Source organism: Diplotaxodon limnothrissa, linkage group LG4 (genome assembly GCF_057381915.1).
Source record: "Diplotaxodon limnothrissa isolate DT_005_m linkage group LG4, D_limnothrissa_male_GT1.1, whole genome shotgun sequence".
NCBI classification, from domain to species: domain Eukaryota; kingdom Metazoa; phylum Chordata; class Actinopteri; order Cichliformes; family Cichlidae; genus Diplotaxodon; species Diplotaxodon limnothrissa.
The window spans coordinates 24,333,830-24,360,732 of NC_140599.1; the positions used below are offsets into that span (position 1 = coordinate 24,333,830).

At 39.4% G+C, this 26,903-nt stretch overlaps 1 protein-coding gene across 1 annotated transcript; it reads left to right on the forward strand.

Moving 5' to 3' along the window:
* The first annotated feature begins 696 nt into the window (after positions 1 to 696).
* olfm2a (olfactomedin 2a) lies at positions 697 to 22,250 on the forward strand. The gene is made up of 6 exons (XM_085352620.1): positions 697 to 1,116; positions 10,313 to 10,462; positions 16,713 to 16,868; positions 18,519 to 18,738; positions 19,588 to 19,694; positions 21,460 to 22,250. The coding sequence occupies exons 1-6, from the start codon at positions 973 to 975 to the stop codon at positions 22,132 to 22,134; spliced, it is 1,452 nt and encodes a 483-aa protein (XP_085208746.1). The 5' UTR covers positions 697 to 972; the 3' UTR covers positions 22,135 to 22,250.
* The last annotated feature ends 4,653 nt before the right edge of the window (positions 22,251 to 26,903 follow it).

Here is a 26,903-nt window from a genome sequence, read left to right on the forward strand (position 1 = left end):
ACTCCGACATTGATTCTTTAAAAGTACAAGCTACAGGCTAATTTAGGATATGGCATGAAGCAGAATGAAAGATGAGCTGTCAGAAGCAGCCGTGGGTTGGAGCACCTGCATCTCTCCCACATCATGTCTCCCACTTTGCCAAACCACCTGCCCATATTCACTGATGAGCCCTTAGCCAACCTTTTAATCTAAACACCCACCGGTCTACATTCTCAGTCCTGTCTTTAGTACAAACACGATGATGAAACTGCAGGATGGTCTCCTGTGCCTAACATTGCACTCAGTTGCCCTGGGCATTCACATGTCACTTAACATAGAGCACAGATCAGTCCTATGAAATCAGTCTCAGATCTCTCTGCTTAAGAAATAAGTGCACGCGCGCACACATCAAGATGTGAGTCATAAAAGAACAGGCAAATGTCAGCGAACGAGAGGGGAAGGAAAAAGAATGGATACATGCATGCAAAACAGGGCTGGAAAGAACAGAGGAAGGGCTGATTGGGAGGGGATGAGACGGAGAGGCAGCCAATGCGGAGCTCTGCATCTTGAGGAAGAGAGGAGGGGAGAGAGAGGGAGAGAGCTAAGAGGAGAGTAAGGAAGTGAGAGAGGTGGAAAGAGAGGGAGAGAGAGATGAGAGCGAGAATGTGGGGGAGGGAGGGAGAGGGTGAAGCTAAGGCAGTCACTCTGAGAGGGAAGGCTCCAGTGTGGTGCTTTTGGATGTGAGCTGCTCTCCTCTAACCAGCCTCTGCCCATCCCTTTGACTGAAACAGTGGTGTGTGGGTCTAGTAATTGTGCTGTACCAGCTGTGGGGGGTGCTGCTGCTGCTGCTCAGGCTCAGGCACAAGCTGACTGGCTGGTTCCCTGGCTAGGTTGTCTGAGGCAGAGTGGGGTTGACTGGAGCTGAGGTCTAGGGAAGGGCAGGGCAGGGCTGGCTGTTGGGCCATTTGTGCCAGGGCCCCACAGGAAGCAAACATGAGCGTTCCTATGCTAAAGATCGGGGCAGTTCTCAGCACCATGGCCATGGTGACCAACTGGATGTCTCAGACTCTGCCCTCTCTGGTGGGACTCAACGGAACCACCATCTCCAGAGGGGGCACATCAGAAAGGATTGTCAGCGTGCGTATCAATTCTTTTTGCTTATTTGCAAGTGCATGTGCAGTGTTTTTGTTTGAGCATGCTGTTGTGAATGTGAGAAAGAAAGCGAGAATGTGACAGATTAAAGAGAGTGACACAGCAGCAGACAGAGGGAGAAAGTGAAGAAGCAGAAGAGAGGTTTCAGAGAGACGTGTGAAGACGCGAGTAAGAATAAAAGAGCCCACGTTGTGTTAACAGAGAGACGATGGAGACAGATACGCATGTGAGAACAAGGTTTCAGTGAAGCATGAATGATGCATATGTTTGTGGGAGAGTCATAAGTATAAGGATGCAGAATTGTTGGCTTGTGATTGTGAGTGATGGTGAGTGGCGGACAGTCTAAGTGTGGATGTTTGCAGGAGACCATATGTTTTTGCCAGGGTGACAGGAGGTAGAGAGCTGTCCACCTCCAGGGTGGGAAGGAGGTGATGAGGAACACCGAGAGGTTAATACAGTTTTACAGCTTTGAGTATGTCTTATTCCTCCCTTGCTATGTCTATCTTTAAGCATTTTAGATTGTTATCGCCTCAAATTAAACACTGGCCTCATCCTGAAAGGTCATAAGGGCAATTAAGGTGTTTTATAAATAAAACAGCAGTTTATTTATTTATTTTGAATATTTTTTAGTGGTTAATGCTTGCATAATGTTGTACTCTCTTTCTCATGAGGTAACACAGACAATGAGACAGACAGGGAACAAACAAAAACAGAAAGAAAGAAATGAATGTAATATTTTCCGGATCATCTGCAGTAAGTGATCGCTTTTCCTCTATCCTGAGTGTCTTTCTATGGCAGCTTACCCATTAAGTAAATGTTCTGGTCTGTTCAAAAAGACAGAATGAAATTGAAAGTCCCAAGAGGTCTGTGACCATCTGGATGTGTGGTTTCGCATGCATATTGTGCATGACAGTGTTTGTGTGTTCAGACATGTACACACGGAATGTTTAGACATTCTTGTCTCAGGGGTGAAGGTCCATCTGTGGTAAGAAGAGTTTTAGGATGTAAAGTGGCTTGTTAAAACATAAATCTACCACTTTATGTCTTCCTAATGTAGCAGTGGTGTGCCAGTGGAAATGTTTCCCCTTTAAAGAACACTTTCAGACAGTAATATCTTTTTTTGAAAATGTCAAGCACCTGGAAAATTGCTTCAAACTGTTAATCTTTCAAACAACTTGCGCATATGTCGGGTAATTTAGAGCAGAACTCAAGGTAAGAAATGTTTGGATTATAAGTCTTTTATATTATTCTATTATTCCAGTTTTCCTTAGAGGTTATGGCTTAGTTAATCGCTGATTTCTTCTCTATACCAACTCATTCTGCTCAGGATCAGATGGGATAAAAATAAACATCGCCATGTTTATTTTCAATAAACTCTTTCCAAACAAGATTTGAGATCAGAAGCTTAATCATTTGCATTTCAAAAGACTGGATACAATAAAATACAATAAATAGTCATGAGTGGATATTTTCTTTGAGGCAGCCCTAATTCACTGCCAAAGGAGGAAAAATGTTGCTACTGAAGTTCATTTCATCAAAGTTTTAACAAAACTGATGAGCCCGTTTGATGGTGCCACAAATTATTACTGTGTAACAGTCTGTTGTGATGGGAAATGTCTTCTCTTTGAGACAGGGATAATCTCCGCTCATAAACAATGGCAGCAAATAAAACTTTAATGTAAAACCTTGCTTCAAAGTCCCGTCACTATTAATGAGACTTTTGCCTGTGATGATCTTAGAAGCAGTCATGACTCACAAATTGTTTAGAGTTTGAATCAAAGACAATCTAGCTGTGGTCTTGTGACACTCTGGTGCTAACATGCCAGTAGCTGTTGCCTGCCTGCTTTCCACCCTGGCACCCATGCATGCTGCATTGCATATTCTCTAAGCTCAGAGCTATTTTCCAAGTCTGCTTCACTTGCTTTCTGTGCCTGTCTTCTAACCAGCTGACCCAAGAACACAGCTGACTGAATTCATGTGGGCCTTTCTGTGATGGCACTGAGCACAACACTGCCTGGGTGCTTGTACACATCTGTGTAGTGCAGAACCATGTTCCTTAATGAGCAGACGAGACCCTGGAAACACTTACACAGAAGAAGCGTGGCTATAAAGAATTGCTAAGACAAGTTAAAGCTATAAACCTGCCAGACAGAGTGTACACACTAAATCATCTTTTTTATTATGATAGCAAAATGATTTATTCATCTATAAAGAGTGTTATACATTTAAAAAGAAATGTTCTTAAAGTGCTGTGTGGACACACAGCAGATACCAGGGGTATATCTGATAAATTTCTGCACTTTTTTCCAATTATTTATCAAATTCTGGTCAATGAGACATAAAGGCATGGATTAAAAATGAGTTTTAATTTCTTAGTATAGCATATATATCTTCTCTGTCTGACCGCAAGACAAACAAGTGACAAGTGCTACTCAAGTAAAAGAAGTAGCACGATGTTCAAAGCTGAAAACAGTGTCAAGGAGAGCACTTATTATCTCGGGCAGAGGTTTAGGAGAAATAATGAGACTTCCAAATTTGCCTTCCAAAAAGAGTAATTACCATAAACAACTACTGCAATTCAAACATTACCTGCTATAAATTGTGAGACACAAGATACACCAAGTCTCTAATGCAGTTTGGCGTTCTTCAGCTTAGTATGTTCAACCTACAAAAACTGTCGTTGAAAAAAAAAAAGAGCTGTCTGTCCTTAGTTATAGAAATAAAAGGACACATTCACAGTGCGAGACACATAATAAAAAAAGGCTTGTCCATGAATCGAACCCTGCTGTGCTCTAAGTTAAAGCTGAAAATCTGTTGAGATGAAAAATGCTTGCTTTTCTACATAATAATAATAATCACTGAATCTCTCAACACTTTCAGTGAACACAGCATAAGTCAAGGATAACTGTCTCATTATAGATAAAAATAAATAAATAAATACATGTATGTGTGCACAAGACTGGCATAGATAGGTTCCTCTCAATAAAACTGCAGCAGGGTGCCTGGATGTGTATGCATGTGGTGACGCTCCCTTTGATATCTAAATTAAGAAAGCTGTGAGGAAGAAGTCTGAATAAAATATTCTCACCATCAGAGGAGAGAATGGAACAACAAACGTCAGTGTACAAAGAGGCAGGACACAGAAACTGATTGGGATCACGCAGCCTCTGTCAGGATGTGAGACCGTAAACTTTATCACTTCCACTGCGGAATCCAATAAAGTGTATTGTAAAAATTGATTCTCAGCTATGGATTAAAAATTAAATACGACTGCAGGCTTTTATTTGCACACTTTATTTTTTACATTCATTGTGCTGCTTTCGATTAAATTTATCTCAGTTGGGATTCTGACAAGTGTAATCTAACGTCAGGTTAATGGGATGCAGTGGGAACAGCGACAAGCTCAGCCAATCTATAAAAGATCATTTTCAATTGTTTTAAACTTTAATTAATTATGTGATCGTCTAGCATAAAGCATTGATCCCAGAAAAGGGAATCAGGGTTTTGACATGGTTCATTTGTCATTATAAGAGTATAATTCCACCCTGCAGGACTCACGCCTGTTGCAATTCCTCCATTTTTCAAAAGCAATTCTGTAATCCATATTTCTACCAATGAAACACTAACTGTGTTATAACAGTTTACACAGTGTTTTCTCACATAAGCCACCCTGGCACTCTCTTGCCTGTGTTTAGCACCAGACATGATAGAGCTATCTTGCATCGCTGCAACAGAAGAGCAGAATCCAAATGCTTTTCACTACGGCACCTGGCACGGCGCTGGCTGGAAAAAGTGTAGAGTTGCAGTTGCGCACTCATGCCGAGTGCCAGCGAGTGTCATTTTCTTTAACCTCTCCAAGAACCCCCCCTCTTCAAAAAACACTTGATGCATATGCCCACCCCCACTGTCACTCAAGTGTGAGGTGGATTGGAACGGGTTGTGGGTGCAGATGGAAAGCGAGCAGGACGCCACTGAGAAAGGCGGCAGTCATGAGGGTGATGGAGAAAGACGGAGAGAAAGGCAGTAGGGAGCCAAAATGAGGCAGTAGGGACAGGGCCATGATGAGTTTATGACTCATATTATTGACTGGCAACCATGCTGAGCTGATTGTGTTAATCACTTTCCTTGGGAGCAGAGGAGACCTGGGACTTCACTTGGTGTCTTTATTATTTTAAAGCCCAGCAGCTGGCTTTGGCATTAGGGATTTACTGATTGTTCATTTGAAGAGTGAATGTGTGCATTGACATGTTTATCTATATACACTCAATTATAGCAATAACTGGCAAATCTGAAAATGAGAACCGATTGTTTGGGTATAATATAGATAAAATCGAACACTGTGCAACAGAGACAGATGTCTAGTTTTTTGGGGACAAGTACTGATGGATGTTAATGCCTGGCATAAAGCATCATTCTGCTGACAGAGAGGAAAGGAAAGTAAAGCATTTTTTATGAAAGCTGGCACTGCTGGATGACAATGAAGGAAAGAAAAAGATTATTTAGGTAGAACTTCATATTTTATTTCCTGAATAAGAATTCCCCTTCTCAATGACGTCTAGATTTCATCTTCTTCTATGTCTTCTGTCTTTCTCCGTGTACAGCTCGACCTCTCCTCCTCTTCTTAACCTGTCCATCCTCGGTAGTGTTGCAATTTCTCAGCCGTGTTGACAGTTCACAGTGTAGTGGTCAGCTCTCTTCCATATCTCACAACTTGTGCCTGCCTCTGCCTGTTTGCCCCTTCTGCCTGCTGCTTATGAAAGTTATAATAGACTTCCCGTCATGCTCATAAAGTAGGGAGCTGTAGATTTATGATCTCATTTAACTCTGGCTTTACAGCAGCAAGCTCCAGGGTTGGTTTAATGAAACGCCAGAGGAAGTCCATCCTGCAAATCAGCAGTGATACCACCAGCTCAAATGTCTAATTGGATAATACCTCTAAACTTTGCTAATCATTAACAAAACCAAGCAGTCTTAGTTTCTTTGTGCTACAGAGAATCACTCAGATAATGGTTTAACTTAGTAAGTTTTTTTTGGTGGAATCAGCTCTGATTTCTCTGCAGCAGGAAACAGTGGAGAAGCATCTAATCTTCACTTATCTCAGCACAGATTCCCCTAAAGTTGTCAATCAGCATTGTAACTGAATACCGTTTAAACCAAGCTAGAGGAAATTAGAGCCACTTCTCTCTTCTCCGTCAGCCTTTCTGAAAGCACAACTTCTCCTTTTCTGCTTATGAAAGTAAGCAGTTTCTCCTTTAATCAGTTTTCCCTTGGGAGGATGGAAGTTTGTGGTTTGAAGATATGTTTGCAGCTGATGGTGATGGGACGTCATGCATCCAGGCTATCTGATATGAGGTCATGGAAATGGAGGAGACTCTGAGTTGGCACAAAGTGGGAAATCCAGAAATATTAACGAGTAATTTTCATTTTAGTGAGCAAACCCAATTGATTTTTAATTTCTCCAACCCTTTGTGGTTTCCTGTTGTTTTCATTGCTGCTGTCTTCGCCATTAATGGGCTTTTACATAGCAGCCATGTTACAGTTTCAAACCTGTCCATTACATATTTTATTTCATCCCATACATCTAATGGATAAATTTCTGGTATAGGGAGCTAAACGCCTTCCCTCTGCTGAAACCACCATCTGTGTCTGGGAGAAAAGGATCATCCTTTAAACCTTAGGTACTCCAGATAGCCGCACTGATAGCACGGCGACAGCTCAGGTTATGTTATCGTCACTACTCAAGTGTAGCAAACTAATACACGAGCTGCATACAGTATGCAAACATTACTCACACTCGTTTTCACTCTGCATATCTTGAACATAATTATGGATAAAGGAAGATATTGAGAAATTAGCCTTTTTCATTACTAATGAGATGTTTGCTAGACTACATAGTTTTGACTGTCTTAAATGAACCAATGTCAATGACCCATTCTGTAGAGATGCCTCATATTAATATCATATTAATACATTCCAAAACATATTTAAGTTTATGATGCTATGTTCAATGTGAGAGATCACTAGCTCTGATATAAAGATCCGTCTGGGCACAAAGCATATAAGGACAAGGCACATTTGCATTTAAGAATTACCTTTTCTCTCCTGCTCCCTAAACTGTCACTGTGATGAGAACGGTGAAGTTAGTGCTGAACGGATAGGTGGGTGGTAATGAAACTGGAAGTGATTCAAATAAGCTCTTCATTTCAGCTCAGCATTTATGAAACTTTAATGAACAGAAGAGAAGATTGGTTGCTGTGAAAGCTCTCTGGCTTGGAAAAGCACAGGAAGAGCACAGCGTGATATTAAACATGTTGGAAAATGAAGAAAGCATGATAATAGGCTGACATGGCTCTGATATTAAAAGAAGCTACTTTCAGCTGCTCCCTTACTCGCAAGGGGTCGCCACAGCAAGTAGCTCCACATGTTTTATTTGGCAAAGTTTTTACAGTAGATGCCTTTCTGACGAAACCCAACGTGCCTCTGATTTTATTTTGCTGAATTTCTACTGCCCGCTACGTAAGATTTCATTTGGGAAAGAAAAAAAAGTTGGTGCGACACCGACCGTGGCTCCCTTTGAAGCTGATAGCAATATGAAAAATTAATGCACACTTCTGCATCCACTGGCAAAAATCTAGCTAAGCCCAAAGTGAATATCTCGTGCATAAGCGGACAAGCCCTAGGTGTGTGGATATGCAGAATTATTTTACCGAAGACTGCAGACACCTTAAGAATTAGCAGCTTAAGTAGATTTTGCCGTTTGTATCTAGAAAACCTCCACCTGTTCACACTGCAGGGTACCAGTTTTAATGAAAGTGCTTGTAACCAGCTGTGACTTCACATTCTAGTATTTTACACACATTCACAGTATTATATCAGCCATTACATAGACTCTATAGTTGTGAAGTAAGCATGCATTACAGCTGCAGGAATTTCCAAACATAGCATCTTGAGGGTGTGGATCAGATGTGTAGTTGCATTTCAGTGTGATCCCACAATGTATGTATTATTCCACAAGAATGTATGTAAGTACTGTATGTTGAAGCATACTCATACTGATATACATAGACATTATGACAGAACAAGTTTTAGCACAGATGACCGCTCTCACACGCGAGAATAGCCACAGACTTCAGCACATACAGAAACCTGACAGTGAGTGAGACGTGAGCAGGGAAGTAGATGCTGAAAAAGATGCACCCCCCACCAAACACACCCACACCCACACACATACATACAAACTCCCTCATGCCAAGGCAATGGCAGAATGAAACAGACCATCAGACAAAGATGAAAGGTTCTGCTGTGGCGACTGGCTCTTTTGTCTTAACTCTGGCTTTGGCTATTGTGCCTCTGTATCACCATATTATAGACTTTTGATGGTCGATTGCCTCGGAGAAGGAAGACTAATGATAAGAAAGGCACTGAGTGACAGAAAAAAGTGCAAGTCACTGCAGGGACTGGAAAATATGCCGCAAAACTGATAATACTGTAAAGATATTTTAACCAGTGTGCCAATACGTTCCACGGTGAGTCTTTCACATGGAAAGTAGAAATTCAGTCATCCTGAAATATAGCTAATATATCTATTTAATACTATATGAATAGAATATTTCTCCTTACTTAGCTTAATTAAATTTAGATGCAGTCATATAAATAATTCATGAGTCTATTTAATATGCATTGAATATAATGAAAAAGAGAAAATGTGATAAGAATTACGCGTAGAACTTTATTGTTGCTATTGGCACAGGATATTTAAGTCTCTTACATAGCTATAGTCTGTTTGCCATCCCTCGATTTAAAGTAAGTCAGATTTAAGATACGCTCTTTCTGCAACTGCAAGGGAAGAAGAAGGCAGTGAAAGAGGGAACAGAACGAGTGGAGAGGGGGTGGCGTGCCAAGGGATTGGCAGGAATGACAAGATGTGACAGTGAGCACATTGGCTCGCAGGGTGGTTGCTACTTTACACTCCAATCACACAGTCCCCCTGTCCCCCAAGACATTTTAATCTGATCCCCCGACCCAAGGAGACGAGATCACAGCATAACACTGCTCAGAGGAAAGCAGGAGACAGGCACAGAGCTGAGACATAACATTTTATTTCTAGACTTTTCCGACCTCTTATATGGATGGGTCTTAATTGCATCTCCAAAACGGCTCTTTCTTGTCTTATTACAGCTTGCATCATATGCTGGCTATGCTAGATGCAATGTAAATGAGCAAATCAGAATAGAAAAACCTTTGCGTAAATTGTGTAATGCATACATGTGTGATTGCAAGCGCACAGCGCTGCTTTTGATTGGATTAGACAGAGAGAGAAACATCCATCCTTTTAGCCTCTCCCCTCCTTCACTGGTAAGGGGCTGCATTATCGATCGTGAACAGCTCCATTTCCTTTCTGTGTCCAAACTTATTAGATGCTGTGCTTTTGTACAGCCTGTTCTGATCCCTTTTCCTTCCTCTTTTCTTTGAAATCCCCATTTTCCACCAATTTATCTTTGTCTTTCTTCATCCTCCACAAAATTCTTGCTCTGTCTTTGTCACGTCAATGTGTTCTCCATCCATTTGTGTATTTTCCACCAGTCTGTCTTGTCTTATCTTAATCGACACCCATTTCAGCTTTCACCCTCTCCATTATCTTCTAGATGACTCTTCTATCCTCTATCTCTCCCTGCTGGTGTCTTTTACTACTGTGACTACCAGCTCTGTCAGTCTCTTCATCTCCAGTTAAAACTGAAATTAAACTGCAAATGGTTTTGAATAGTTGGGGTGAGCAATTGTCATTAATTTTCTTAGGAGAGGATTCATTTCTGAAAGAGTCACAAAGAAAAAAGTAATGTAATAGAGAAATTATGACTTTGCAGCTAATTTATGGTGACAGAATAGGCTCAACCAATCATGATATAGGATGTATAAAAGAGTCTTTTATTTTCTTCAAAAGGCTTTATGCAACACTTTTAAGTATTAGATAAATTTATTGTCTTAGACACGTTTTATAAGGGTGGAACACTTTTCAGATTACCGTTGATGCGTGCTGGCAGAATAAAATATCTTGTCTGCCCTCATGCATTTTGAAAAGCCAATTTGGTAGTAGCACAGATAAACAACTGCAGACATAAACAACCATATTTTATTTTTTATTTTATGCCTGTAAGATATATGTGTCTCTGTATTTCTGCAGGCTCTATACCCAAGACCAGAGGAGGGCTGGGAGATCTACAGTTCAGCGCAGGACGCAGATGGGAAGTGTATCTGTACCGTCGTTGCACCAGCCCAGAACATGTGTAACCGCGACCCACGCAGCAGGCAGCTTCGCCAGCTCATGGAGAAGGTGACAGCTGTCAATAACACACCCACACTGGGACACGAGTATTACCCACACAGACATGCAAGCACAAACTGCCACACTGGGCTCGTGTCTGACGCCGTCTGTCACATAAAGGCTGCTGAAGTGAACGGTTTTCCTTTACGCCGCAGTTGATCAGTTGTGCATATGAACACGACACCAGTCAGAAGACTGTTGTTGAGCAGCTGAGTACCTGAAAATTAATGAATTATGAATTGCTAATGAAAAATATCCAAAAACCAACCCATGTAATTGAATTCACTGAACCTTAGCCTTACAATGTTTCTATTATAAATATAAATTTATGAGATAGAAATTAATAAAATTAACTTTTAACAAGTCAGTGAAGATTACAAGTACTTTAGGTGGAGACTTGTAAATTAAATACTGTGTCACCAAATCTGGGTTGATTAGGACATTTCATTAGAGCTTTTGTGCTTACTTGTGATATTGATAGCATTTAATGATGTAGTGTGTATTATGAATGCAGTTTTCAACAGGCAGAGAATAAATCTAGGCATTATTTAGATGCAGTAAAGCATTACTGACTGACACGTAGAGCATGCTAATACCTAGTGCACAAACACAAACACACAACTAAGGTCAGGCAACAGGTAGGTTCATAAATGACCCGCAGAGGCTTGTTAAATATCCAGATCTACAGGCAGCACACCTGTCTCTTTTTATTTATTTAATTCATTTAATTTGTATTCATGTCTGTTTAAACAGTAGAAACCAGAGAAATGATGTTAAACACCTTTCAAGTACTTGATGGGCTATGGCAGAGTATCTTCGGTCTGCTCTCCAGTTCATTCATAGTACAGTTGATTTTTTTTCTTGGACAATCAAAACCAGTGAGTAGGTGAAAGAGAGGCTGGCTTCACCGAGTAACTGAAAGCCTAGGAGCAAAGAAGCAGAATGGAGGAGAGGAAAGACAGGAGGGGTTGACATTGATGTGGTCTTGTGAGGAGAGGTGGTGGTAAATTGAGATGCTGAATAAGCTCCGAGGCCCTGATGGATCAATGAGACACCTGAATTCACATATTGCATTCATTCTCATTGAAGTTTCCCTTTTCCCCTGACAGTCTCTGTCTGCTCCTGTTTAAAGCACATGTTCACACTAACAAAATCCACACTCATCCACACTTGAAACGAAGCATATTCCGACAGAAAAGGAAGAGCCTTGAACATAAAGAGACAAACTCAGTAAAACTGGTGAGAGAAGTTCACCTACACATTTGTGCGATGCAAAGTATATATTCCTTTATAGTCTCCATATTTGCTCTTACAGTGTGTGTGTGTGTGTGTAAAGAATAGATTTTTATATATATTAAAAGACTGCAAGTTCAGTTTTATAATAATGCACTATAAAAATGCACTAGTCTGTTTGCATGTTGATGTTTTTTCCCCCTCATTTTTGGTAAATATAATTCTTTGGGAACTGACAGGATTCAGTTCATTTTCATTCTGAACCTTTGGGAAAAAAATAACCTGGTAAAATGTATATGAAAAGTGCATATTATAAAATACTGTTTATATTTGGAAAACTTTAGATTAATTCTGAATGCAAAGCAAGTGCACATTAATACTATTTCCTCATCCCCCTCTTTTGTCTGAGTTTTTTCCTTTAATTCCTTTAATTCCATGTTCCGGCATGTAGAGGGCTGCTCGATTTTGGTGCCACCCATTTAACGAAAGTGAAGTCATTTTCGACATATAATTTTTGGTGTTGTACTTTGCATACAGTTCTTGAGCACTTATCTCACAGCCAGTTGCACCGGTGTTGTTAATCCAGGTTGGAGGATGACACATTTTATTAAAATAAGCTTGTAGTTTCTTATAGATTTTTTTTCTTCAGTAGCATGCCATTGTAAAATTATAATTAGCATTTCCGACATAGATCCCAGTGTGGTTTCTTTCAGTGGTTTCCCTTTTGACCTTTTATTTTTTGATTGTTTCCAAATATGTCCTGGAGTTCAGTATAAGCAAGGTGTCAGCTTTTCTCCCCGCTGGCCTCCTGCCCTGCATACAAGTACAAACACCCCTTTGTTGCTGACTGGCTGGAGTAGTGTTGCATGGATTGATCAAGTCAGTTTGTTTATTGCCCCTCTCCAGATTTTTATTTTTCACTGTTGTAACAAAGCAGCCTGCATTGATTAACAGTAAGCGATTGATTAAATTAAAATAAATAAATGGCTTACAGTACTTTGCCATTTTTTTCCCCTTAGTGATTCAAATGAGTCATACAATCATATATAAATGCAGTCTTCTGAAAAACTAAGTACATTGCTTCTTTAGAAATGAAGAGGGTAAGTAGCAGACAAGTCCTTCTAATCAAATGCACTTGATTAATTGACCATCTAATGTGGACACCTCTATAACGGCAGAGGTAGTTTCCTGGCCAGGTGTGTGTTAACACAATGCCATGGAGAAAAGACAAAGGAATGATCTCAAAGAAGCAAATATTGGTGAGAATGGCTCTAAGGCTCTTTCTAAACTATTTAAAGTCCATTATTCTACAATGAGAAAGATTATGCATGAGTGGAAAAGATAGTTGCCAATCTTCCCTCGAGTGGATATCACAACAAATTCACCCAATGTGATGTTCAGTGAAATGGCAAAAAAACCCGAGAGCTACATTTCAGACTCTACAGGCATCAGTTAGCATGTTAAATATTAACGCTCATGTAAGGCCACCTGTCTGAAAGCTAAACCTTGTCCAAAATGTGTCCATGCAACAAGACACCCAGCAGCAAATCTACAGCAGAACAACTAAAAACTGAAAGAATCAGTGTTTTGCAGTGGTCAAGTCAAAGTCCAGACATCGACCTGATTGAATTGCTGTGGTGGGTGAAATGCTCAAATGGAATTATGCAACATTGTAAAAAGAAAAAAAAGAAAAAACTAAATTTCTTGCATGCACACTACTTGTAAGACACTAGTTATTAGAACCAAACACTCCCATCTACTACTGTCCACAGCCCAGCTTGAGGACACCTGGGGTCAATGCTGTTTCAGCTGCACACAAGACGTTAGTTTAAAGACTACGTGTTATTCTCTGTGTATAAGCACATTATAGTTCCATGCCCACCAAGCATCCTCATTTGAACTCAGAGCATGCGGGTGAAATGTTTGATTGGACCAGATCCACAAAATCTCTCTCTGACAAAGAAAGCCAAGGATACAATAACAATGTCAAAACAGCCCCTCTGTTCAAAGAATTTAAAGTAGCCTTGTGCAAAATCTCTATTCATCTTTCTGTAAAGCCAGACAAAATGCCATTTAATGCAGAGCTGACCTGAAGAATACTGTGCAAGAGTGCTCACAACATACTTTTAAACACCTTATGGACTCTTTTAACCTCTCTATGTAACTGTGTTGAGGTAAAAAAAAAAAAAAAAAGTGATATGAGGCCAAAGTCAGCCATACACATAAAGACAGTTTTTAGGATTTGTTACAAAGTGAGTCATCGCGCTGGACAAGAAGCAGATACACCTGTGACTGATTCATCTGAGCTGGTGAGTGTAGAGAGAATCTTATGTGACCAAAGGTAAGCATGAAATGCCACAACTCAGAGGACTGAGTGGTCCCAGCTGTCAACTGCCCTGGAGGGTGGTGACACTGCATTTGTTTAGAGTCCATCCTGCTGGAACATTTTACCCTTCCACATTCTTCCATCTAATGCACATGTAGTGCTGTAAAGCAACTTTTAATTAGTGAAGGGATATATTTTCTGACCAAATATAACCAGAACGGTTCATGAAGCACATGAGGAATGAACTGGTTGTAGAAAACAAGGGACACAAAGTAATTGAGTGGGTTGTCAGAGAGTAGGCAAGCAAAGCATTTGGTGCAAAGTAGAATTTGTTCCAAACGCTGACCTTTGAGAGCTTGGCCTGTTTTTTGTTTATGTTAGGAGTGATATGAATAAGTATATTTTGCTTGCTTGGAGTTTTGATTGCGCATGTCATTGTGGGTGGGCGTCTGTTGCTGTGGGGAGTTGTACATATGTACCCATACGCCTCCAGTATACACGACAGCCCAGTAATATTTATCAATGTTCAACTGATTTCTGGCCAGTTCAGTGCATCGTGCAGGAGATGAGGGGGTGCATGAATCAGTAGGTTGGTTATGCAGAAACAGAGTGGGCTGTCAAAAGTGAATAAGCTGAGTACTTAGTAAAAATTAAACATAGTGCAAAACTGAGTGTTCAATAAACGCCTACTTAACAGCATGTTTGCTCCTCCACGAGGTTCGTTTAGTAACATTTCATAGGCATCCATTACCTTTTGCACGCTGTCATGATCATGAGCTTACTATCCTTATTTTCATAGCTGTAGCATTTTTATATGAGTGAAACTTGTTGACTTTCATTGCATGTTGAAAGTCATGTATAGCTGCGTTGTTTGTTTATTATCTCGACAGATTTGATAGGACTGTGCTGCTTTTTAACCTCCCCATGCTGCCAACTTTCTTTTTCATTACTTATTTTTATTAATATGTATATATATATATATATATATATAAATTGACAGTAAATAAAAGTATATATAACTTTCTTCTGACCTGTAGTGTTTTTTATGTGCGATTTGCACACCTTCAGCTGTAGAAATGCCTGCCTTCCCTTGAAAATAAATAAAAGAAATGGAAAAGACCTTGTGGTGCTCAAACTGCCAAAACGCACATTTAAAAATGTTTAGCAGCACATTAAATGTATTAAAGTCCACAAATCACACAGTTAGCAGTTATAGACTAAATCCTACCCCTATATCACTTCTTTTGAAAAATGACACATTTTAATGTAATTTTGCCTCTGCACACCATTGCCATGGATTATAGACCAGATAGTGAAAATGTGATTAAAGTAGAGACATTCAGCTTTAATTTTGATTAGTTTTATTAGATTAGCTGCACATAGTCCCCCACTTTCAGAGACTCAGCTGAAAAGCTACATTCCCTCCCTTGAGATGCCCCACTAGGCATTTACTGCAGCCACCTTCATTAGCCATTTCTTTATGTGCCTTTCTGCAATCAGGCTTGTCTTGAGTAACTGAAAAGCAAGCTCTGTTGGATTGATTTCAGGTTAATAATTTGGCCAGTAAAGAATATCCTATTTCTTAACCTGGAGAAACTCCTGGGTTTCTTTTCCAATATGTTTTGGGTCTTGCATTAGGAAGTGCTATCTGACAATTTTGCACCATTTGGTTGAATCTGAGCTGAGCATATAGCCCTTTAAATTTTGCAATACATCCTACTACTTTTATCAGCAGTCACATCATCAATAAACACTAGTTGCCTTGTTCCACTGGTCAGCACGCATACCCATGTCACAACATTGCCTCCACCATGTTTGACAGACGGTAGGTAGATTTCTTTTTCTTTCCAGACCTTTGTAGGCTCTTTGAAATGTTTTCTGATAAAGCCAAGTCGAGCCTTCCTGTGTTTGATTGTACCAATTTTGTAACATTTTGTAAACCCTCTGTATTTCCTATCGTGAAGGCATTTCTTGATTGTAGAATGTGACAATGATGCAGCTACCTCTTCAAGAATGTTCTTAAATTTCATAGATTGTGAAGTTGTATTTCTTAACCATAGAAATAATATTGTCATCACTGTTGAATATTCCTGTCATCATAATTATTTAAACTGAGAGTTGTATGCCTAATTCTATATTCAGTGTGATTAGTGTACATTTTAAAGCCCATTCTTTATTTCAGTAATTTTTACAGCTTATGAATGAAACAGTACAGATTATGTAGTTTCAACCAACTTCTTTAACTTAACATATTTAAATTCAAAAACAGAGCCACCTCCACATTCTTCTTTGGCTGTAATATTTAACTTGGAATATGAACGAAATGGGAGCAGAAGTTTTTTTTTAGTTTTTTTTTTTAGTATCTGCACACGAGTACTACAAAAAAGATGCCTACAGACAAGTAAAGGACAAGTTTATAGACATTTCACATTCACAGCTGAGGCCACAAAGTTTTCAGTTCACCCCACCTGTGTATCTGGAAAACCCATGCCAACCCCAAACTACGAAGGCAGGATTACAGCAGGACTTTTTTTCTTGCCTGACTCATTTACTGCAATTTAAACTAAATAATGAACAACTGCAAAAATGAAACTTACAATAAATGATCTGTGATTGAGGTGTAAAATGAGAAAAAAAAACTCCTCCTCTAAGATAACCCGCGATCATTAGTGTCATTGTGGTTTTGTTTTTGTGACGCAGGTTCAGAACATCAGCCAGTCAATTGAGGTGCTGGACCTAAGGACGTACAGGGATCTACAGTATGTCAGAAACACAGAGAGTCTAATGAAAGTGGTAGATGGAAAGCTGAAGGTGGCCTCTGAAAATCCCCGCAGCCTCAATCCAAAGGGCTTTCAGGTAATTGGCTCTGTGTCTCCTCATGTACAGTGTGTGTGTTGGTGTTTATATGTGTGTATATTATTGTCAAGTGAATGCAGACACTGTTGATTTGGCACTGCTCGCCAAACTTATGCATTGCAATCTCTTTTGCTCTTCACAGACAATAAAATTTTGTATGACTCGCGATGCACTGCAGCATAAACATAGGTACACAAATTCATTTCCAGTCTTATATGAGTTCTTTTGTCATGCACAGAGAAATCCAAGTAAATCGCACACTCATGAGTGATTAAATTCTTGGACCTAGAAAAAGTATGGGGTTTTTTTATGGGGGGGAGGGGGGTTGCATTTGTCTCTTTGTATCCATTTGTTCTCTATCTTCAGTGAGCTTACTACTTGATATACTTAACATTCTGCTGTCTGCCTTTAGATAACAGGCACATACATTCACATTTATCTCTACCTTATCTGTCTACAAGCTAGGGCTTAGCTGCCATTATTAGTAAGCCTTTTTGTCTTCCTGTCAGCAGGCTGTCCTACTGGGGTTTTTTAACATTTCTCACACTCTTACAGATATTAGATGGACCATAAAATAGTTTGATTAAAAGATGGCTTGATAAATGATAAGTGTGCTTTACTGCTGGGTCCATACTGCAGCACAAGGACAAGCACGAATGCCTGTGTTTTGCTTTCAGTGTGTTTTATGAAAGCCATTCCAAAGAAGGTAATGAAGATGTTTATAAAATTAACCAATTCATCAGCACTGCCTGAGATGACTAAAATATGCAGAACGAAATGAGTTATATCTTCTGATCTATCTTAATTCAACAAAGAGGGGAAAAAGCTGGATTTGTCCAGACCAGGTTGGCTGATGAATGCGTGCAGCTTAAAGTTGCCGATGGCAGAGTGCGGGAGATTAACGAGAGTGAATTTTCTCTTCTTGAAAAAGTGAAAATGAGATTTATGATGTGGCGCCACAGGGCTGAGAGCTGCTCCATCACCAGATTTACGATAAACCTTAACAAGGAGGAAACAGTCCCTCCTGTGGCGGCCACACTTTATTGATACGCCCAATTCTCTCTTGAACCCACTTCTCTCCACGTAGGCAGCCAGGTTCTCCTGCAGCTTCCTGTACTCCTACGGACATGTTGTTCTTTTAACTTCTAAACACACGATGAGTCACAGTCCAAGTTTATTTACAACTAGCTCTGCAACTGCAGCAAGTAGGTGAAGTTTCATCACCCAAAACAGATCACAGGCGTTTGGCCAATTTGAATAGTGTTTCTCATATAGGTGGCTTTCCAATCCAAAATATTTTCAAAGGAAGTAAAACTGTATTTACAGACATGGAAAAACAAAATATTTGCTTTTTAAATAGATAAAATATTCCTTTTGTCCTTGAAAGAAGATAAAAGGACATCTAATTTCAGGGTATTGACATAAAATATTAAGAATAGACGTTGTACATCTCATTAAAAATCAAAGGTCTATAGTTTTGAACAGATAAACCAGAACCTAATGGAGACATAAGCTTTATGAACCACAAACACCAAGGGAAGATTGCACTCACTCCCATGTACTGACTATCACAGGGCAGTTGTGTCCCCTATCTTGACTATTCTCTAAGGGTGTAATCCTCTTCCCCCTTTTCTGTGATAACTATCACAGGAGTTAAAAGACAAGGTGACCCAGCTGCTCCCCCTGTTGCCAGTGCTGGAACAGTACAAGACTGATGCCAAGATGATCCTGCGTCTTCGGGAGGAAGTAAGGAATCTGTCCTTGGTGCTTATGGCTATCCAAGAGGAGATGGGGGCCTACGATTATGAGGAGCTGCGACAGAGAGTCCTGCTACTTGAAACCAGACTCCACTCCTGCATGCAGAAACTTGGTATATATGGAAACGATTGTGGGTGTTTGTATGTGGTCATTGTTACCCAATTAAAAATGTATTACCATATATCATTGCAGCATTTAATCAATTTGACAACAGTTGCACAGAACAGAATTAATGATTACACTAGGATCATCGCTGGTCAAAACTCTGTAGCATGTAGTTAACATTTCCACGTTGCTCTGATCTCAAATGATCTGCATAAATTGAGAAAAACTGGCCTAGAAAAATGGAATGAATAATAGATTGCATTTGTGTGTAATATGTTAGCTTAAACTGATGATTTTACAAAAACCCCACACATATAAACTGATGAGTTACAGTTTAGCCCTTAGCTAATTTGCGTTTTATTATAGTTTTACATTTGAAAATGAACCAAGAGAATTTAAAAAAAAAAATAATGCTCACTTTTTGAGTACTGGGTAAAAACCAGGACAGTAAAACAACAATGGAAATATAAAAATGATGCCGCAAAGTCAGTCGGTGAACCAGTTTTTGTGTATTACAGATTTCAAAAAGCAAACACAAGATCGCATTGTGGAGAATCACAAATGAAAACAAGACAACAGAAGATGACTGCACAAAATATTTATCTACGCATTTATCTGAGATAATGATACAAATAGTACATTTTCTTAGTGTACAAAAATTTAAACTTCTACAGTGAAAACAATTGAACTGAACAATCTGAACCAAAACAAATGAAATGCCATATTTCAGATGAATTATAAAAGAAAACTAGTGTGATCTGATAGAGAAATCACCTGAGTGCATATGCGTCTGTGTGGCCTCTTAGGTATGTAGGCATACATGCTTTCTTAATTCTTCTGCCTCTTTGACCTCCAGGCTGTGGGAAGCTCACTGGCGTCAGTAATCCCATCACAGTACGTGCATCAGGGTCAAGGTTTGGCTCCTGGATGACAGATACTATGATACCCAGTTCCGACAACAGAGTGAGTTTCTCAACTGCTGCATTTCACAAATACAGGAACACAGGATTATTATTATTATTATTATTATTATTATTATTATTATTATTATTATTATTATTATTATTATTATTATTATTATTGTTGTTGTTATTATTAGGATAACCAAGCAAAGAGGATAACCACAGTCAACCTTCTCAGTGAGGAAAAAAAAGAAGAAAATATGTGTCAGGGCAGTGCCACTATACGGCACTTCAGTGACTGATGCACTGTTTTCCATGAAAATGACTTCTCATGAGCTTTCAAGGGGGAGAGAGAGTGAGAAAAATGGGAATCCAAAGCTGTGCCACTGATGGATAGCGTATCTTTCCCTCCTCCCTGTCTTCCTCTGTCACTACAACTCCAGCTGATTAATCACTTCATCATCAGTGGAGAAATGAATGAGATGTTTGGGCAAAAGTTTTCCAAATCACAGGAGTGTGCTCTGGACCCAAATGATATAGTAATGGGTTCAGCTGATCAGACATGACATGCAGTTTTGTACGGCCAGGCACATGGCAAGAAGCAGCAGGAAAGAGACAAGGGAAGAATAATATAGAAGATTAAGGGTGGTCTATGGTGACTGAGATGAAATGGTGGTGTTGGAAAAGTGGAAGACTGCATTATTAGCCATGTGTAGAAGAGAAGGGAAACTGATTAAGTTTAAGAGGAGAGATGAGCTTGGCCTTTTTCTTTCCTGCAATGAATCATAACAGCCTAAATAGGTGTTGTGGACAGAAAAGGTCAATTTTTGTGACTGAATGTCCTGATCTTTGTCTTTAATCACCTGGCTCAATCACTTCAATCTCTCCGAGTATTAATAGGCAGATACATCAGCAATGCCACATTAAGATCCGCAGCAATAATCATAATCATTCTGGGGAAATTTCATTGTTGCTCATGAGCCAAAGGCAAAGGAGGAAAAAATCGGAATGTGCAAGAGCTTTGCTTTACTCAATTTCTGTCTCCTATTCTATTCTAGAGACCCAAATTAGCAGGCATAGGAGAAACAACGCTTAATGCTCTATAATCTCCCCTCCTACATAATTCAGCCGCTGTGTCTCTTCACCATCAGCTCCTCCCATACCCTTCCTTTCTCCTCTGTGCATTTGAAAATACTTACTCTACAATGGAGAAGCAAGCAAAAGTGGGACAAGAAAGAAAAATTGCAGTAAGAGAATCAGAAAAAGCAGTAGATCGTAGCAAAGCTTTCCTTCAAATGTTCAAGAGAAAAATAACCATCTAAGCCAACTGCAGTTTAATTGAATCAATTAAAAGCTGAACTGTGCCTCAGTGAGAGCACTGAGGGAATGAGATGGGAAATGCAGCCAGAGAGGGGCCATGTCAGTGGAGAGATCCGCTGAGAGTGCTTGAGGAAAAAGATAGAGTTGCTAAATGGATTGATTTTCTGTAAATGTGGACTGGAAAGGGCAAGGAGTACAAGCAGTGGTTGACTGCAAAGCGCAGGCAACATCTTCACTCCCACATGCCTGGCAGATCAGTAGCTCTGCACACACATCGATGCATGCACAACTCAGAGAATCGATATACACACACACTCAAACAAGCACACTAAACATTCTTATTTTAGGCCATTGCAGCTACTGATAATGAACTGTGACTTACATTTTCTTACAGAAAGGTCAAGTTTAACACAACAATATTTTTCTCCAGTAATCTCGAGACCTTCTCATTAACTTATTTTTCTGACCTTTTTTTCCGATGTTATTCATTTTTCCTTTTTCCACAGGTGTGGTCCATGGACGGTTACTTCAAGGGACGTCGGGTCCTGGAATATCGCACAATGAATGATTTCATGAAGGGCCAGAACTTTGTGCAACACTTGCTGCCACACCCTTGGGCTGGCACTGGTCATGTGGTCTACAATGGTTCACTGTACTACAACAAGTACCAGAGCAACATTATCATCAAGTACCACTTCCGTTCTCGAAGTGTGCTGGTGCAGCGCAGTTTGAGTGGGGCCGGCTATAACAACACTTTTCCCTACTCCTGGGGTGGCTCCTCTGACATCGACCTGATGGCGGACGAGAATGGCCTATGGGCTGTTTACACCACCATCCCTAATGCTGGAAACATTGTCATCAGCCGCCTGGAGCCTCAGAGTCTGGAGGTGCTGCAGACTTGGGACACAGGCTTTCCTAAGCGCAGTGCTGGAGAGTCTTTTATGATCTGCGGCACACTATATGTCACCAACTCCCACCTGGCTGGTGCCAAGATCTATTTTGCTTATTACACCAACACATCAAGCTATGAGTACACAGACATCCCCTTCCACAATCAATACTCCCATATTTCCATGATGGACTATAACCCCAGGGAGAGGGTCCTTTATACCTGGAACAACGGACACCAGGTGCTGTACAATGTCACACTCTTCCAGGTTATTAAGACTTCTGGAGACTGAGGACCCTCAGACTGACTGATTTAAAAAATGCTGTGATTATTGTTCTGGGGTGTCAGAGGTGGGGGGCACAGACTATGGGAGGTGTGGGTTGGGGGCTTTAATGTATGGGTATAGGCTTGGATTTTTTTTTTTTTAATGAATTTCAAACTTCATAGAGTGCTATTACTCACATTCTCAAAAAACCATCCGACAGTAAGGTCGGCAAAGATACAAAGACTGAGCACTTCTCTCTCTTTTTTTCTTTCTGTGATGAGTAAGCATGGTTCTTTTTATTTGTGATGATAAATAAATATCCTCTTTACCATTTATGCTTTTGTATTTCATTGTCACTTTGATTTCAAAAACCTTAGATGAATTTTTGGAAGAGGTGAAAAATCTGTCTGAAAATGTGGTTTCAAACGTGAAAGGCTCAAATAGGAGTAACATTTCCTTTGTCTGTGTTGTTAATGTTCCTGTTATTTCCTTGAAGCCTAGCTCAGACAGATACAAAGCACAAAAGATGCATTTAGAATAATATTGAAGCTATTTTTCTAGCCTGAAATACTTAAACACACAAAATATGCCAAATGATACCATTTTAAACCAATTAAAATAATGCAATAATTATATCTACTCTATTCTACCAAATCACAAGATGATGAAAGGACAGCATGAGAATACTGACAAGACCATTTCTAAGGTTGCATTAAATTATAGGTCTGGAAAAATCACCAAAGATTTTCCATCTGAAAACAACAGAGCACAGCACTCTGTGAACGCAGGATAATAAAATTCAAACAGCGTTGAATTTAACTGCAACGGCAACCACTTACATTTCATTTTACCAAGGTGAATTGAAAGTGCAAGCAAAACATCTGATAAAAAGAGCAGATGGTGGTGCAAAGGGTCGAGAAGAATCCACAGCAAATGAAAGACAGAATGTAAAAGGTATTACATTAGAGATGACACTTCTTTGTTATTGCTGCTTGTCAGGCTCCAATCTGCTTTAATCTTGTTAGTCCCACAGCTCCTCTCAGATGCTTTCTGCAGAAAAATGATAAAATGCAAACCACACAGTAGCACACGGCTCGCATGAAATTCTCAACCTGCAGTCCTTTTATTGCAGCTTTGTCATTATTTACCACTGAAATATTTCAGAAGCCATACTGGCATTTTGTGCTGCATGGAGGAGACAACAGCCCGCTGTGCTTCATTTCTGTGCTTTCATCTATAAGGTTTGTGCATGCTTTGCAGGGGTTGTAACATAAAATAATATCGTAGATTCAACTTTTCTCTTCTTTGTAGTAACCATGGTGGATTTATCCTAGATGACCTTTCTATCAATAAGTGCTACGCTGAAGAGAACCCCGATGAGTTCATACACAGTAGCAGCTGACATTTAAAGCACAATGCAATAAAAAAAAGGTACAAAGCATCTAACAGCATCAAACAGAAACAGTATTGACTGGGAAAAATAAAGGTTTTGGAGCTACCACAATATTACTTCACATGTAAAAGTAACTGGTTAACAAAGAAACAGATAAAAGTTAACAGAGACTGAATGTGCTCTTAACACAGGTCCACCACTCACTGCTCTCCCACTGCCCACACACACACACGCAACTGGTTTTAAAAAGCAGTGCAGCACATCCTGAATTTGCAAGAATATATACAACAGACCAAGACATCACCTATAGTATAAATAGAATTTCACCTTTTAAAAAACTTTATAGTTTATAGTTTCATAAGCACAAAATAGTATTTGAAGTTAGGCGTGACTGATTATGGCCATGAGTGGTAAAGACAGGACTGCATTTTCAAGCTAGCAAACGTTCTTGCTTTCTTCTTAACATAAAGAAAGCAAGGAAATAGTGACCCATACTAAACAGACAAATAAAGCCATGAGACTGGAAACAGGCACTCCTCTGAGAAATGTGAATGGAATATTTATCCATTCCACAAAATATGACATTTTTTAAGCAGTGGGTTTTTTTTAAATTAATGTTTCTTCAAAAGAAACAGAGTTCAAAACAGATAAGAATCAAAAGAGAGCTTTGCAAGGACCAACATATGTGCTGTTGTGCCACCCAGTTGGTGTCGGTGTGGCAATAACAAAGACAGAGATCAGGGGTATAAAGAATAGCACCAAATCATTATGTGGTGACCCCATTTGAGTATTGTATCATCACATCTGTGTCAGTCTAGATCATCTTCAGCTAAGGCCAGTTTGTCAGAGCACAAACCCCTGCTGCCAAGCAACAGTACTTATGTGCCATCTTTCCTCAGGATCATCTTAAGGATAAAAGACAGTAGGCTGAAAAAGGTGGTTGTGATTCAGGGCGTGTAAAAATGTACTGTAGTAAAAATTCAGAAGCGACATGTCAAATGTTTTTAAAAAATATATATGAGGGAAAAATATATTATAAGTTAGAGCAAGAGGTATTAGTTGAATAGATAAATTGAATTTAAAAAATAATAATTAGTGAAAGATGGTGATTTTGTGCTTATTAGCTAAATAAGTGTTTTTATTGTTCTATCGGAGTATGATGAATACAGTATGATGAATAAAGTGTGGATTCTCAGATTTAATATCTGAACAAAAATATTTCATCAACCCCTGTGAAACAGTTTTCTATTTGCAAGGCCTTCAATGTATTAATCATAAAAAATGCAAGCAATGACGCATGAAGTCTTAAACTCATGAATATCACCAACGTGTGATTTTCCTTCTTTCTGGTTATATGCGTAGCTTTTATATCAGTTATCTTCAGTTTTTATTTGTGTGTTAATCTTTCTACCTTTAGTTTTTTCTTCAGTAAAATGCTTGTTCAGTCAGGATGAGATTAGGGAACTAACTTAGCTACTGAAGAATATTGCACTTTCTAGCTTTATAATACTCCCTGCATTGCTTTAGTAGCATTTTGGGTGATTTTCTATGTGTAATGAGAAGAACTTTACTGGATTTTTGCTAAAGTGAAAAGCAGCTCTACACACTTCAGAATGTGTTCTGTTTAATTATGAATTAACACTAGTGACGCAGTGCTGACAAAAACTACAAATGTATGTGCATTACACCACATTTTGCAGGGGATCTTGTATTAATTCAAATTACATGCCATTCCAAAAGTGCAATGGAAGCAGAGATTGACCCTTCGTTGATTGTGGATGAGAAGGCACAGTACAGTTTATATTTAGCATTTAAGCTATGCCTTTATTGCTCCTCAAGCATGGGATACTGTCATGGAGTGATTATGATATAACAGAAGCATAAGAATTGACACATGTGCAACAGTACAAGGAAAAATCTTACGTAAAGCAAAAAACAGAATTTGTAAATTAGTACACGTTTAACAAGCTTGAAAGCATCTGGTATACTTTATTCTTCAACACAGCCTGAACAAAGCTCTTGGGCAGCTTTGTTGTAATTTCCTTAAGTAGTCATCTCGTTGGAATGTCCTTCAGGCTTCTTGAAGGATATTCAGAGTTCTTCTTTGAATGTTGGCTGCCTTTTGTTCTATTCTCTGTCAAGATGATCCTCACACGGCTTCAGTAATGTTGAGGTCCGGGCTCTGGGGAGACCACTGCATAGTTGATACTGTTCCATTGTGCATCTATCCAGGTATGCTTGTGCTGCATTGTCAGTTTGTTCAGGATTGTTGTTGTGCTGAAAAAAGAAGCCACTGCCAATCAGACAACGTGTTTGTGGATTAAAGTCTGATCCATAATGACCTTTTACCAGACCTCCTCTGTACATGTTGATGATGATCTGAAACAAAATCTTCCCATTTGGATTCATTGCTAAGCTTTTTTGGCTAAAAGCTATTTGGGAATCACATTGTTGATACAAAAATGCTATTTTATGACTGTCAGACTGTGATGTCTTTGACACTTCCTTTGAGTGATACATAGGTCAGCGTTAAAACAGTTTAACAAACAAAACACAATCCTCTTAAATGTCCTCAAATAAAAGGGCAGGACTGACAATCAGTATAATAAGTGAACCAATATTCAAGACCACTTTAAAACATTACAAGAACGTCTGCCACATTGGAGGTGAAACATAAAGAAAGAAGTGCTGTACTGCACAGTACTGTAAATTGAATGATTGAATAAAATCATTTACCACCAATTTAAACTGTGGATTTAATTTAAAAATTCATAGTGACAATGTTTCAGATGTTAAATTGGGATTAGGGTTAAATTAATGGTTAAAATGTTTGAAATGACTTGCTGTGTTATTATTTCATCATTCCAGGCTGGACAGCAAAGTATAATTTTACAGCAAAGTTGTTGATTCATGTCATTTGTGGTAAAGTATGAAAGAAAGTTCATGTGGAAAGACCTTTAGCTATTTCTGCAGTTGCATTTTTCATTGTTGTTGGAGTCAGCTGTGACTTTGCACATTTTCTCATGGTGCAAAGTCACAGCTACAGGACCCCAGGAAAAACAAAACAACAAACTTTAAAATTAAAGTTTGCATGAATAATAACCAAGACAGAACGTATTAACCTACAGAAATCTCTCAGCATGAGCAGCTTCCATTAATGGAGAGCTGAAATCTAAAAAGAACAATAGGCGACAGAGTGGCTTTGCCGGTTTGATTTCCTTAAAGTGGTTATGAACATGCATTCGCACATGCAGTCGGACTGATTGAGTGCAGGTGGCAGCGACAGAACTGGCTTGATAGAGTGCATGGGGTGAGATTCATCGGCAGGAGCGGAGCTACAGAACAGCTCGAGAATTAAGAAGCAAAGCCAGTTCCAGTTTAATCACGCACCCATCCTCGAGAA

Excerpts from the sequence above, each read along its gene's own strand:
- olfm2a (XM_085352620.1), top strand. The coding sequence starts at position 973 with ATGAGCGTTCCTATGCTAAAGATCGGGGCAGTTCTCAGCACCATGGCC. Across the intron at positions 16,869-18,518 it reads TCAATCCAAAGGGCTTTCAG|GAGTTAAAAGACAAGGTGAC; the intron begins GTAATTGGCTCT and ends TAACTATCACAG. Across the intron at positions 18,739-19,587 it reads CTCCTGCATGCAGAAACTTG|GCTGTGGGAAGCTCACTGGC; the intron begins GTATATATGGAA and ends TTTGACCTCCAG.